The 16,397-nt window shown below is 40.8% G+C and overlaps 1 protein-coding gene across 1 annotated transcript in view; it reads right to left on the bottom strand.

Moving 5' to 3' along the window:
- The window catches only part of thsd7ba (thrombospondin, type I, domain containing 7Ba), a 243,726-nt gene that overhangs the window by 110,810 nt on the left and 116,519 nt on the right, over positions 1–16,397 (bottom strand). Inside the window, exons 5-7 of the mRNA XM_050049373.1 lie at positions 14,884–15,132; positions 12,731–12,900; positions 6,229–6,387 (exon numbers count right to left, since the gene is read on the bottom strand). Of these exons, the coding sequence (XP_049905330.1) occupies positions 6,229–6,387; positions 12,731–12,900; positions 14,884–15,132 (578 nt within the window). The remainder of the gene's footprint in view (positions 1–6,228; positions 6,388–12,730; positions 12,901–14,883; positions 15,133–16,397) is intronic.

The raw sequence follows: 16,397 nt of genomic DNA, 5'->3' as shown, positions 1-16,397 counted from the left end.
ATCTTCGTATTTTACCCTGAAACCAAAGTGTTCCCAAACGGAGGACTTAAGGTTTGCGGGTGGGTCTTCAGGTTCGTCAGGCTCACTTGCCATGTTGTCAAAATGCGAGAATGTGCTGCACAAAATGAAAGCGGAGATTTACGGGACTCGGTCCGTCACTCAATTATGTCCGTCGGGGAACTAGATATTTTAAATGGCTCGGCTCACAAAAACGGAATTAAAATAAAACAAAATAAAATAAAATAATATCCTGCGCCCAATAATTCGGTACAGGGTTGTGCCGAACCGAAAGTCGCGTACCGAACGGTTCGACACAAATACATGTACCGTTACAGCCCTAGTGTATATATATATATATATATATATATATATATGTACATACACACGGACACACGGATAGAGCGGATCGTACCAAACAGGAAGTCGGACACAGAAAAGACGAGAGAATCCGGCCAATTTTCAAAATAAAATAAATTTAAAAAATAAAAGCCTGTTTAATTATGATGTTGCTTGTCTGTCTATAAATATTTGTTCAGTTTTTTTTACCTCCATCCTGAAATACTCGACATGGCGACCACTGTCCAGGCGTAGTTCGGATACAAGGTGATGAAAAACACCAACAAAGTAGAAAGCAAGAACTCTCCTTCTCTCTACAACAGCATGCACTGAGGAACGTGAGGAGAAAATACCTTGTTTATAATTTAACACAACACTGCATAACCGAACACATTTTTCAATACCCTAATAACTTCATTACAATTTTAATTTTGTGTCACCGAGCCTACAGACATAACTACATAAATAATATGGTCAGAACAATATGCCCTATTCATTCAGTGTTTATCCAACAAGCTCAATACATGGACATGCAATGAAAAATTGTCATTAACTTATAACATTATAACAAATGATGAAAATATGGACTTAGGCCTACCCATGTTTAAAATGACCTGTTGAAGTGAAAAAACGAGTATTGACGGGAACAGACGAGTGGAGTCGATGTTTAACCGGCGCGGAGAGCGCAGCAGAAATGCGCTGCCTGTGTGGACAGTCACCGTCAGGCCACACCGCCCGCGGAAGCGCTGCGAATAGCCTCGAAGCGCCGAGAAGCGAAACCAGTTTCCTTTCGGCGTCCATGTTAACCGATTGTGTCATCCACACCGGCTGCGCCGTGCCTTGCAGCTCCGTGGCTGGCTCGCGCCCTGCAGCGATCGTTTCAGCATCTGGTCTATGGTTTGTCGATAGGGATGCACCGAATATTCGGTAACCGAATATATTCGGCTGAATATTGCAAAAAAACACACATTCAGTATTCGGTGGAATAAGTGAAAAGCAAAGCTGAATAATAGTGGCGTGTTTTGATAACACAATCAAACAGCATGAGGTGACGGACGGAGTAAAATGTCGGCAGTGTGGCGATATTTTACTCCGTCCGTCACCGCACTCGCATTTGCGACTAAAAATAGTTTTGTGCGGGCAAAATAAATCATTCAGCACACTGTGTGAGTACAGATTTCAACCAGCAGCAGAAACGAAATGGCAAATCCCGCCGGTTGTGGGTTGAACGGGGTTAACACACACGGACAGGAATACCTATTCCTGTCAAATACAGCGGCGCATGATAATGGCTTACCGGCGATGGAGAAGTCCGGCTCCAGGTGAATAACTTGTTGTCATGACTGCCCAAAAGTACCTGAAAAGCCGAGCCATGGCGGCACACAGTATGTGGCGTGTCAGAGGAGAAACGAGCCGTTCACATGTCTCTCTTTGTGGTAGGTAATGGTCCACAAACCTCACCGCACTTTAGGGACTGTTCTTTACTTATGAAGGGACTGTTCTTTACTTATGAAGGGACTTGTCAGGGGAGGAGGGTGGCTGGTTGATTTTTATTTCATTTATTTATTTTATTTTGATCCCCCCTATGTTAATCACTTATTGATGCTGTTTTTGAAGTATGAATAAGTCAATAAGTAATTTATTCCATTGAAATATCATTGATGTATTATAGAAAAGTGATTTATCTTTTTATAAATGACAAAAGGCACATCTGCCTCATTTTTGCTGTGGTATCGTGATACTACTCAGAATCGTGATACTTTCACTGGTATCATACCGTGGGTCCCAATTTTGGTACTGTGACAACACTAATCTGGAGAGGTTCATCTGCAAAAACTAATGAAAAACTAAAAAACAGCATTCGGTATTTGGTACTCGGTATTCGGCCAAGCGTTTAATATTATTTGGCTTCGGCCACAAATTTTCATTTCGGTGCATCCCTACTTGTCGACCAGCGTGGAGAAATGCGCGTCAGATGTGAATGGGCGGTGTGGCCCTGGCGTCAAGCCACGGCACTAACGCGTCCGGTGTGGCAAGTGCAGGGAGACGCAGCATACGTAGTTACCGTCAATATGTCATTTGGTTCAGCCGCCTTAATGCAGTGTGAAACCAAACCAACCGGACCAAATGTATACAATGTATCAAAAACACGGACCATGGTCCGGACTTTCAGGTGTGAAAGCCCCCTCAACAACATCTTTCACCATACATTGTCTATGGAGCAGCTCCAGACTTTACAACACATGACATCCCAAATTTGAGTTTTAACACTCTAGTTTTTGGTTTCGGGAGAGTTGTTCATGTTTACTAGCATTTGTGGACTCTCTTAGACCATAGGAGTAACATGTATGAAACTTCAAAATAGGCGTAGTTTTTAAGCCAGGGAATGAGATGGGATAAAGGTCTCCAACCCCAATGCTGAGGACATCACAGTTACATTTGGCATGTCTGGAGAGGAAGAGATCAGTGATGCTGAACTTGAAATACTGGTTGAAGGCGAGACATTTTCTATGTTTTTCAAATAATGTATGAGAAAATAGTTAAAAACAGCTCAACAAAAACGTCAGCTTGGCAAAAACGTCAGTAGAATAAAAAGAAATACTGTAGGGGACTTTTGGTAGTTCTTAAAACTTTTTAAGTCCTTTGACTGGATTATTGCAATATACAGATAAAAACAAATCTAACGGGGCTTCTTAATAAGGATTTAATTGGCTAATTCAATCATATCACACCACAATGGAGCAGCTGTGAGCTATGGAAGAAAAACACATTCAAGCACTAGGGAGACTAGGACGAGGGAGGCAGCAGGTGAGAATGTGTGAAAAATAATGTTCTGTTGCATCTCTTGACTCTGGTCTCGTTGTGGTTCTGAACAGAGCTCCTGCAAAGTGCCCTTACATGCAGGGCGTAGGTGTCATTTCTACACTGGGGAGGACACATTTAGGGTGTGGGGGTCCCATGCCAGAAAATTTTGAGCATCAATCCCTTATTTTCCTGTATTCTGGTGATTTTTTTAATGCCCCAATTTGCATTGTCTTAAATGGTGGTAAAATAAAGGTCCTTTGCTGCTTTCATGGTTTTTTGGGGGGGTGGGGTGCAAATGTACTTTTTCTAAATACTAAAGAGGCCCTGCACCCCCCAAAAAATGACAATGGCAGTGACATGTACAAGGGGATATAACATGATGTGAAAATGGCTCTAAATGTGGTTTGAATATGTGATTAGCAATTGTCCGATAACATGATCAACATTTTGACACAATCATTATCATTAGGGTTAATTACTTAATCAATTACCAAATTGGCCCATATTGTAATTCATATTCCCGACTCTAAAACACTGATCCTCTCAAAACTGGATTTTTTTTTTATAAAACATAAATTTTCTTCATGAAAAGCGGACACCTCATGTTCTCATCTACAGACTTTCATCTATTCAGCTCTCTAAATTCCCCGATGACAAAGAAAAATGTTCTTGTGGATGAAAAATAGTAGGATAAAATGTCTTTTTCTAGCCCCCGACACCTCCCTCAGTGAATGACGACGACACTTGAGCAGCAGCAGCTTTTCCTTTTGAGTCATGCTCATTTTACCACAGCTCTGACGCCTGGCAGAAAGGTCTCACATTCCTTCCCTTTTACAGGTGGAACTGTCTAACCCCAGGATGCCCACTATACAAATTACATCCCTCGACCATCTACTGGTGTGAGGCACCAGTTCAGGAGCCTGATCCGGGCGGTGCTCTCCAAGAGCAAAAAGACTGTGGATCGATTGCAGTATTGCCCAGAGCACTTACTGCTACTCACAACCAGACCACAAAAAACAATTTGACGTGGGCATGCCCCATGGATATTAATAATTGAAAGGTTTCTTGGTCATACCAGGTTTATTTCAGGGAAACAAGGGCCATCCAGTGATTTTCAGCACACTGTTGTTCAGAAAAGTCCCTCCCTCCAGCTAGGGCACTTCTAGTAGAGGCATTACTAAAATTCTATCCACTAACCTCCCGTGTTCAATTCATTTTCCCACATAGCTGCAAAATGTGATAGGACAAGATAACATAAAAAAATGTGAAAAGCACATAAAGCTACTGCGAGGCAATTTAAATTTGTAATTTTCCGGAGAGCAAAGCTGGGGCGGCACAAGCATCTTGGCTGGTTGGCTCCTCTACCTGAGCACAGATCCCGCGGGCCTTTCTGTTAGAGACGGATCACAGTTTATTCTGATGTTGTGAAATATAAAGGCAAAGTGTACATTCAATAGGAGCAAGAAATTCTCTGCAGCTCAAGGACCATGGGCGAACGACTTGGATCATAACAATGCCCTACTCCTCAATAAGTGTTCATTGCTTCACAGGCAACAGGGCTCACTGCAAGTGATTTTCCATTGGTTTCATACTCTACCCGCTGTGGGCTGTGGATCTTTATGAATGTCATCAAAAGAAAGCGTGCCACAAGAGAGCCCTGTGCGAAACAGCAGATGCTGTGTTTTCCACTCCTTGAAATATATTAATGACACTGTCTGTGAGAGGAGCTGGCTCATCCCATAGAGATCCAGTGTTGGAGAGTGTGGGCACTGACCTGAACAATCCACACTTCAGTCGCTCCCCGGGGGGCTTTCATGCACATTTACTCATGGCAGGGACGAGGTCACGCTGCCCTTTTAGCACATCGCTAACACACTAACAGCTCCTCCACTGACAGAAACACACACACACTATGCTTCACACACACAATGTGTAGCCTCTCTAAAGCAGTCAGATATGACACGCGTTCACCTGTGAAAAAAGACAAGAACACTCAAGACAGCACGAGCGCGCTGAATACTTGAGTACGCCTCCTTGCGCACACACACACACACACACACACACACACACACACACACACACACACACACACACAGACAAGAAGCATCTTATATGCTGTAACTCCTTTCACCCACCTAGGGACTGAGAGCTGAACTACAGGTGTGCTCTCTCTCTCTCTCTCTCTCTCTGTCTTTCGTCTGCTGCGGTTCATACACGTACTGTCTTCCAGCAGCCAGCCGCTTATCAACAAACAATTTACGATTCAAACATATACTGCCTCTCTCTCCTGCTCCGACAAAAACGCTCTTTTTCACTGTCAGTCTCTCTCTCCCTCTTTCAGTTTCAATGTCGCCGAAGCACGACACGATCTATTACTTAGACGTTAAAATGCTAAATTGAATACATTAAACAAAGTTAGTGTAAAACCCCTCGTTGACCATATTGAAGGTGCTCAGCTCTTAGGCAACAATTGCTGTGAACAGCTGATTGTAAATGTACTACATGGCCACAGTGTCTGCAACAGAGCTCAGCAGTTAATTGTTTTTTGACTGAGTGCTTATGAATTCACCACTGGCCCATCTGTGCAATTATCTATTTCAATTCAGAGCTTGTTAGCTAGCCGTCCGTAGTGTCCTTTGAATGGCCTGTGTCCATCCCTCTGTCCGTCCATCTGTCAAACATGATTCTGACAGAACAGTATTCTGCTACTGAAGACAGTTGGAAGGATGATACATCTTGGAACATTTCTTTGGCATTGAAAATAATACCCTCATCTACTTTTTTAAAGGATTGTTACATCTTGTTACAGCAGCTATCCAATTTGCACATGGACTGGCTAATTATAACTAGTGCTAGCAATGGTCTGCAAATATCTTACAGCTTCGTAATCTAACCAGATATTCTGCTAGGAGGTGGCAAGTGCAAAACTCATCAATATCTACAACAGTATAATCATTTTTTGGTCTTGAAAATATGTTGTATACGGTATGACACAATGATTACTGTCTACAAGGACATAACGTTGATCTGTAATTCTTTGAAAAGACAAAGCTTGTTCACTCTCATATCCAATTTACTCCATCATACCTTTCTTCCCCTGTGGTTCTTTGCAGTTGTCATGTAGGCAGGCGCCCCACGGTGACCATCCAGAGAGCAGGCAGTGGTGCTGGCAAGGGATGGAGCAGTGCTGGACGGCCAAGGGGGGCTCTTCACCAGCGCACAGCCTGGCATTCACAGGCCTGGACACTGAACAAACAAAAGGAACACAGGCAAGGATATAACGGGCTTTAGTCAAGCTTAGACACACACACAGGCAGCAGTTGAGTGTGTGTGTGTCTGTGTCTGTGTGTGCCATTGCTAGTTAAGTAATATGTTTGGAATTGAAATGCAAGCAGAGGAATGTGCTAGATATTGTGAAGAGATTGAAGAAGATGAAGAAGCGTCACTGTCATCAGATTGGAAAGCACAGATTTGATTTAATTCTGCTTGTGAAGACAGGAGTATACTTAGTACTAAAGGCTACGGTTTCAAATGTTTTACTCTGTTGTGAGAAGCAGGGGAGATTTTAGCAAAGCTTTTGTGGAGAAAGAAAATAAAGGAGGTAAAAGGAAAGAACAGAAGGAAAATTGCTCTACTCGTCTCATGTCTGGCTCAGGAGAATATTAAATAGAGGGCAGCGGCCAGCTAAGGGAGTAAACAGGAGCTGAACAGGGAGATATTAAGGCAAGACACGGTATAACCAATTCACAGCTAAGCATGGCTGGTATCATTTGTAGATCACAGAAAGCTCAGCAACCTGTAATGGGCTCTGACATTAGTCTCTCACACAGAATGAGAGGGTATTTTTTGCCTTTCCACAGCACGGGGATTTATTCAATCTAATATTCCATTTTGATGCCCCTCCGCACATCATTGAGTGGCAAATTTCCATTTAAATGAGAGCCCAAAGAGAAATTCACTAAATGTCCATCGTGCATTTTGTCTTCTTACCAAAAGTAATTTACATGGTGTTTGATCTCCTTTGTTAAAATGAGATGCTTGCTTAACCACATTCATAAATGTGCGGAGATCTTCCTGCTTGTGATCCAACAGGAGCAAATTGTTTTCCATATTGTAGGCATAGAGCCACATCTGTTTGCATTAGGGAGAGCTGCGTGGGTCACGTCAAGGTAAACATTACAGTTGACGTATTGATCTTTGTTCCTCACATCTATTGGTTCAAAGAGCTGCCCTCATTGATATTCTATTTTCAGCTAACATATTCACTGTCCAAATACGCCTCTGATCTCGCATTTCTCTGAACACATCTGGTGAGTTAAAGAGGCATCCCATAGCAACTGCCAAAACACCTCAGCTATGACATGAAGCCACACAGGACTCATCAAGCACACACTATAAGGAAAATATGGATGAGGCAAAATTAATCTGTCATTATTAAATAAATGGTTATGTTTATTAGGCAGGAAAGAGTATGATTTGCAAAAGAGGAGCTTATAGTTGAAAGTCATTAAAAACTACCCACTGTGCTTAATTAAAAAGATAAATGAAATCATTGGTATGCATGCTCCTCGTTTTTTTTTTTTCCTCTTCTAATGATTGATTTTATAAGCCTAAAAGTTTCATTTTGTTTAATTGGAAATTTGTAAAAAAAAGAGGATCACTTTTTTGCACAGCCATTTGGAGTTTACAAACACTCAATAACACTGGTTGTCTTGGTGATCCTGGCTGTTTCATTTCTAGTTATAGTACTACATTTACCAAAAGTAATGGTCTAATTACATACAAAAAACTTTATTCTCTTCTTTTTATTATTTTTCATCAAGTTAAAAATGAGCAAAGCCCAGTGCAGAACAATAAAGGCACAGCAGAAAATGCTTTCGTCAGTGCATAGTTGGGCGCAGCAAAAAACATAATAAAAGCAGTTAAGCTGATTTGGTTTGGGGGAGGTTCCCTGGGACATTACACTAGAGACAGGATTTAAATCAATTCAGCCAACAAAGTGACAATCATCAATTCATTATTTTACAATTAAAGATAGATGTACTACAAATAAATCCTAGATTTTTTTTTACCATGTCTGACATGGGGGTTACTCCTTGTAATACTTGTAGAAATCTTAAATTTTAACAGCTGTGAAGGAATGTTGCCTACATAAAATAATCTAAAAGTGGACAGATTTTGTTCTAAATCATGAACCAGTTGATAATCCTAATAATAATTATTATTGTTATAATAATAATAATAATAATAATAATAATAACAACAACAACATTACACAAACCTGGCCAGACATTCATCACCTACTTTTGGTGCATCTGTTGTACGATACTTGGAGCTACAGACACATTTCAGTTTCCACCCAAAAGGTGTTGAGGTTCCCTCTCCTCAGAGTAAATGGCACTTAATGATATGTATTAAATACAATGGGTGTTATTATACTGCAAGATTCCATAACCCTGAGGTCAAAGTTCACTGAGCTAATTGTCTACCCTCAGCAGCTACAATTTTATCCTGCTCCACAAGGGATTCATTGAAAAAGAAGAAGCAGTAGCAGCAATCTGGCTACACAATTACCATCTTCATACAGAGCTCAGACTGTCAGCACTGCCTTTTAAGGCCCAGACACACCAAAGCGACATCCCAGAACTAGTGGTAATGAAGGCTAATTGTTGCATCCCCTCACATTGGCTGTGTCTCATCCAAAAAGCTGTGCCTGAACACACCGCAAAGACTATAGCCAATGGCCAACTATTATGTATGTTTTACATGAGGAGAAATACCTCTCCATACCATAGAGTCCATATTCGTCATTCAAAAAGGGAAACTGAAAGACTGACTGATTCAAGATGCTACGTAGCCAGTTAGCACATTACAGTACAACACAACCCGATGATGAAAGAACAAATAATATTTACCATGTGCTCGTGAGCTGTAACACCAACAGTTACAAACTGTTTCTGATAAAGAGCTCAAGGGCTGAAACCAAACAATCTTACATAATGTAACACATTTGTCTGACTCTCACGTCCTTCTTGACTTCAGTTATTTGTTTACTTTCCTCACTTCCGTTTTTCTTGTCTTGTAGTTAGCTGAACTGCCAATCAGAGTGTTTTCCCTCACTCGAGAGCTCCGACTCTGATTAAACATGCTGAATCAGCTGAAAAATAGCTGACAAGGGCCAACTAGTGCCAATGGTGTGGGACACCAACGGCCTGATATTGACCAACGGGCCTACCGACAGCTTGATGTGTCAGGGCCCTTGAGACAAAAACTACAACCTGAGATGTGGATCTCTCTAATGTAAGTCATTATTTAATGCCACCTGTCTACATTTTATTACAGCTTGTTGAATCTGCATGGCACTAACATATTGCATAACATACCGATAAGCATAATTCACATGGGGAGGGATGATCAAGTTCCACTAGATGTTCGAAGTAAATCGAGTCATCCCCTTTTATACTATAGCTGATTGGTCCAATGTGAAAATACACTGCCTTGCAAGTCTGTATTAGCCTTTCTCAACCTAATAAAACTATTACACTTGTTTTCGCAAAATGCCCATTTTCTCCTACAATGGGGGCCAGACACAATTACACAGATACTTGTACAATATAATGCAATCCTCTTTGTTTAAGTCACTGTGTCCACCCCCACATTAAAGTGATTTAGGCAGTTAGATTTCCTGCAGTAACATTAATGGGAAGAGGAGGTAAGACTGGGAACACTAAAGTAAATACCACTTTTAAACTTTGGCTGTAATAATGTCTAGTTTTAAGTACACTTTGTGATTCTTCATGGGGAACAACAGTGAAAGAGTTTTCAAGTTACATTTCCACATTGCATGTCTCAACTCTAACAAGGCTAGATCATTTCTGGTGGTGCCCAAAGCACACCAGGCAGTTGTGGAGCCCCTTCCTGATGAAGATGTGAAGATGCTTTGTCTGGTTTTGGAACACGTAAACAATGAGGGGTGAGCAGACAATAATTATGGCCAGGATGAGACATAGTATGAGCCATATACATTGTTATTTTTAAAAATATGTTTAACAGTGAACTCAGAGAGGGGCATTTCGCAAAAAGATGCCAAATAGACAAGTCCTTCCGTTCTAAAAAAGAAATGAAGGATGTGAAGAAATAAACACTACTGTTGTATTAAAGGCAAAATGTCAGTTTTCCTTCTCTGTAGTGTATAAAATAAGGATCTGAGAAAAAATAATAGTAGGAATCAGTGGTGCATTTAATATTGCACTTTTAAACCTGAGCAGGACAAAGCCATTCACAAAGCCATGCATCTTATTCACTGATGGCGGCAATGCGATTGGGAGTAATTTAGTCCTCAGTGTCTTGTTCACTTATTTTCTGTTATGAACATTACTGCCTCGCAAGGTTACTAACATGGCTATAGATTTCTTGGTCTTGCAGTCACTTCCTAGTGTCCTCGCTGGTACCCTGGCAACCTCCCCGGTGATGTCAAGGCTCCAGGAAATACAGGAAATAGTCCAGCACACAACCCCAACAGAGCCAGTCAAGCTGTTCCCCCCTTTTCCCAGTCTTTGTGCTAAGCTAAGTAAATCTGCTGCTGGCTCTATCTTAATATTTACCATACAGACATGAGATATATATATATATCTTTTCACCTAACTCTCCATATGAAAGCAGCTCTTGGTATTTTCCAAAATGTACGATAATTCCTTTGGGGACAGGGGTGTCAAATTTATATTACTTCCTGGGTCACACGGAGCCCAATTTGATCTCAAGTGGGCCAGACCAGTAAAACCTCCATTTTCCCCCCTTTAATTTAGTGTAAAGAAGTTCTTTCTGAAAACGTTCATCCATTCACAAAACAGATGATGAACAGCCTGAATTGTTTAAAGACAAATAAATGTATTGCCAACAATATGTCTCAGTTTTTTCACATTCAGTTGCTCCACTACATGTGCCTTTTTCCATACATTTCCACTCCTGCCATCACTACACAAACCTAAAGTGGAAGCTCTTGAGGAAGCAGGTGAAGTTATTCCCTGCCTTACAAGCCATTTACAAATCTAAAGTTTTGGAAGTCCATTAGCAACTGGGTTCTACCAATGTTGAAGCCAGATACAGATTCATTTGTACTGAAGCTGCTGATTGACAATATTTTGCACAATTTTCAATATATTTTACTCTGACCATGATATGTATTCAGTATTCCTTCAGAGAACTGTATTCTGGTCAGGGTGACAAGCCTCTAAAGCAGTATTTTATATGAACTGGCTTCTCACTGTTTAACTTGCTCCTAAAACCTGGCATCACCTAACCCTCAGAAGTGCATCTATATGAAGCGGGAGAGGGTCATCCAGTGGGCTGGAATGGACCCTCAATGGGCCATTTCTGGCCCCAGGGGCTATATGTTTGACACCCCTTAAAGAGGTGTGGCAGACCGGCATAATGACCAACGTGCTCTAATCTCTACTCGTCATCTCTATAATGACATTAGGGGCAGCGTTTTGTGTTGTATCTTGACACGGTGTCGGCGGTTATGTTTAGGCAACACCACTACTTGGTAAAGGGTTATGAAAAGATCATGGTTGACTCTGATGAAGGCCACAAGCCGAAACATGTCGGTCAATAAAGTTGTTTTTCATACCACAAGTGTTGCGGGAGCTCTTTTGACATTTTCCAGTGTTTCCTCACTCTCCATGCACCTTGTGAATTGGTGAAGTTGTGCCAGAAACCACTTTCGACTTCAAGAAAAGATCATGGTTGACATTAGTCATGTTAGTCAACTCACTAATGTGACAAATAATACAGTGTTGACATTTAGTTTCACTTGGGACAAGAACATTGGTCTCCAGGGTAAAAGTCCTGTGCTTGTTGGACTCTTCCACCTCCCCTCCCACCAACCCTAAGTGGACTTTGGTACTCTTACATTGGAGCTGATTGAAAGCCTGGTGTGTCTCATACAGACACTGCACTGCGGATCCATATCTGACGCAGAGGGCCACTGGCCAAGCAGCATTTTTTTGATGGCCCAGGAATAAAACAAGGCTGTAATGAACTACATACCAAGTAATCACCTTTTAATCCGCTGTATATTGTAAGTGAGGGTATCTTCATTAAAACTGCTTTCAATCTGTTTTCAGGCTGCTCTGTGGTTTGCTGATTCTCAACATAAAATAAGTATAAACTTTTTAATGAAACCGAGGTAAAAATAATTACTGACCAAAAAGTCAGTTTTGAAAAAAACAAAGAAAGTGAAATGAGCTATTTCACACGCAAAGTAGTGGGTCCCTACTGTTCAAAGCCTTAACTGCAGAACACTGTAGCTCAAGAAAACAGTCTAAGTGAAACAATTACCTTTCTTGTCTACTTTCACTTTGAACATGCTTTAGCTACAGCAACACAGCGTGCTCATGATTTTCCTTCAGCTTGCATAACCACCATAATACTCTGCTACTAACTTTCACTTCAATAATTCATGCTCACAGCTTATATCAAAACACACCACTGAGTTTACTTGGAATTTATTTATGGTGCATCTCTTGAGTCACTATGTGCTTCCAGCGAGCCCTGGGTTAACTGTGATGAAGGCATTTTTTTTTCTTACCCTCCTTCCTGTGATGTGGTGCTGAGTCATCAGGGACTTGAACACAGTAGGTCTTCCTGGTCTGGATCCCCCTTCCACACAGACTGCTGATGTTAGCCAGCCGCCGGTCCTGCTGGCTCAGTAAAGGGAGGATGCGACACTCGCCCCAGTCAGTGGTCCTCCAAACATACCTAACAGAGTGCACACAGACACGCAAACACATTTGCAATGCGAACAAGCAAACAGCAGTTAAATGCATTCACTGCTGGAGTCCCTGTTTGACAGGTCTTAGGAAGTATACAGTTGTATCATGTTTGTGCCTTTTCAGACACACAGACAGAATCCATTTAGAAACAATTGATAAATGAATGCATTTGAAAAAGGATAAAGTGTCAGCATACACACAGCAGTGGCAGCTGTTTCAGAAAAGTCACACAAAGCAAAAGACAAATTAGCGAGAGCAGGGTCTGAGAAGAGCCTCTTGCACAGTATGTCAGGAGGAGGGAGGCATGATTATTTTGATTTCAAAACTTCTAAACAAATGTTTGGTTTCAACTATGAAAAATGCAGTGGTGCAGAAAGCAATAATATTTGAGGAGTTTACCAGAACAACAGCCTGTAGTAATCTATCAAATGCTTAATTTCCGTAATGAGTTTTCCCTAATCATGTAAATCCTCTGCTCTCAGGCACTCCATGTAGATTTAGCAAATAAAACAAAATCTAGCAGCAGGGAAAATAATTCTCTATTGACTACTTTGTTTACTGCATGTAATATTAGCCAAAGCCTATCTTAACTCAAATGCTCCTAAATCAATGAGGTTCTGTCAAACACAGTTTGCCATCCATGCCGTGTCCATGGGGTCATGAACTCCCAACAGTACATTAGGTTATTGTAGGTGTCACAAGGTAATTGAGGTAATGCCAGAAAATATGCACAAAGTAATTCAATAGTGAAATCATGAATATTTGCAGCCTCTAGACTTTCTCTCATAATCACTCAGGTGAAAAAGCTCAGAGAAGCTAAATTAAAAATCATAATTTGGTTTTAGATTTTGGCATTTTATTCACAAACATCCAAGGGCGTTTTCTTTTCAACATTGGAGGGGACACGTGAAGCTTGGGGTCTGGGGCAATTAAGTAATCATAAAAGGCTTTTGGGGGGTGGACACACCGCTCAATATTCAAATATGCTGAAAATGTCACCTCAATATATTGATAAAAATATATATATGTTAAAAAAAATGCTATGCTATGACAGGCAACCACGCATCGCCGTCCAATTATGGTGTGGTTTGTCCAAGTGGTGTTACCGTACCCCAGGAAATTTCCCTGCATTCTGGTCATTTTGTATGCACCAATTTATGGTGAAAATGTCTTCATTTATGTAAAAGAAAAAAACAAAATTCAGGCAGCAGGTTATAACTGAAAATATAAAAGTACAATGTAATATAATGTAGTGAGGCTCAGGCATTCTGTTTTGCTTTCAAATAATAATTCTCCTGTAGATCAGCATTTCTTATTTAATGTTATCCCTGCTTAGTCGACACACACGTAGGTTGCATTTACTCTTCAGTCCTCTGTTTTATCTTATGTTTGGAGGAGTAAGCTCTTTAAATTTGCATGTAGCACCTATTCAAATAAATGATAAATTCATTCAGGTTAATCGATTTACAAACCCATGGACTTTAATAGCTCAAATGTGTTTTAAAAAGATTACTACTCATTTCAAAACTTTCTGCATATTTAAAACATGTCCTACATATCTGTGCTCCCTGAGTGTGCAGTATACAGAGCATATAGTTGTAATGTTTTGAGAAAAAACAGTTGTAAAATTATGAGAACTAATCTAATGAGAATAAAGTACCAATATTTCAGATGTAGCTATAGCCTCTCACACATTAGCAGGAAAAGGCAAAGCCAATCCTATTAGCAATACTGGGTAAAAGAGGTAGGACTCATTGTAGAGTACAAGATCTGTTTAGCATTTGTGCCATTGACTGGACACTGACAGACAGCAGTAGCTATTTTTCTGTAGTAGTCCAGTAGTCACTGGATATTGGTACAGACATGTCTCTACCACACACTTGCAAACATCATTACCCATGAGCGACGCTTGTGTTTCTGAGGACTGTGAGCTCGAAATGAAACAGTAACCACCACTGTTAAGAGCTACCTGGGGCAGTTTGGAAGTAAATCTCCTATGATATTGCAAACTTCTTTTTCCTCAAGGGCAGGACATCGTTTCCCCCCTCCAACTGGGATCTGTGTCATGATCCGTGACCGAAGGCGGTAACCAGGAGACAGGTCAGTGGACCGGCAGGTCTTAGAGCAGGGACTCCACGATGACCAATCCGATGTCTGACAGTCTTTGGGCATCACGCACGCCTGGAAGGTCAGGGGGGAGTTGTACTTGGTACAGAGACTGCAGATTAAAGAAGGAGAGAAGGAGCTGAAGAAGAAAATACTACAATTGGTAAACATCAAAGAAACTTTATTTCAGATCCTGACATCTTTGTAACCCTTTCACAGCTTGAGAAAAGAGTTGCTCTATAGACAGTGGAGGAGACCGGAGCATGACAGATGTTAGGGTGTGGTTGGGACTTAAATAGATCAGATTTTATGAAGTAAAAGTGACATCAATTGTGAGAAATGCCATCTGCTTGTAGAACCTACCAGAGGATACCTTGTTTTCCTGATGAACAAATGACCTTTGCAGCTTCCACTTCGACACGACAATATTCAAAGCTCTTATACATCATAATAAGACCTAAGGTCTCAGGCGAACAGCCAATCTTTACAAAAAGAGTACAAAGAACGGATATGCTCACTCAAAAATATGAAACAATTGCATTAGTCATGCAATTACATTTCCATTGTTTAATTTGGACAATTTAATTAGGTGGGTTATTAAGACGTGAGTACAATGCTCATTTAAAAATTTTACTTTGTAATTAGGCTGGAATTAGAAAAGCAGAATGAGGCAGAACTCAGGTGGGAAATCCATATTCAAAAGCTCCAATCCCACTTCTTAGCGAAAATACCATGCTAATCAGGCACTGTACTGTAAATGGTCCCCTCACACTCAAGTCATAAAGCCAGTGAACCTGCCTTGTCAGGCATAATAACATGCAAATATCAAACACATAACAAGATACCCAATTTCAAGTCCCTTCATCCAAATGGCAAGGGATAAAACAAATGTCATCACATCAAAACAGGCATGACACTTAATTCTGCACTGTACATGAAAGTAAAATAAAGCTGCCACTGCTAAGCTTTTATTTAGCTGTGCATAACTGCAATGCACTGCCCATGACTACAAACATAAAAGCAACTTAAACGATAAAAATGCATTGTTCCAACAGGGTAATATCGATTAGTGGTTTCTGATACCACAGCTTTTATGAATGTCAGTCAACAATTAATTCCAACAGTTAGCTACTAGTGTTACTTTACACCAAGTGGATGATACGGTATTAAGTTAATATAATTTAAATGCAGTGCTTTTCTGGCTCCTTGAAAAGAAAGCACAACATGGAATGTTGTTTGCCTTTGTAGGTGTGTGTGTGTGTGTGTGTGTGTGTGTGTGTGTGTGTGTGTGTCTGTGTCTGTGTCTGTGTGTCTGTGTGTCTGTTTCCTTTGTGTGCAGGCATGTGCGGTAAAATCCATTCTTATCAAATCCAAATA

This window comes from Epinephelus moara, chromosome 7 (assembly GCF_006386435.1).
Source record: "Epinephelus moara isolate mb chromosome 7, YSFRI_EMoa_1.0, whole genome shotgun sequence".
Lineage (NCBI taxonomy): Eukaryota > Metazoa > Chordata > Actinopteri > Perciformes > Serranidae > Epinephelus > Epinephelus moara.
This window is presented reverse-complemented; position numbering and strand designations above follow the sequence as displayed.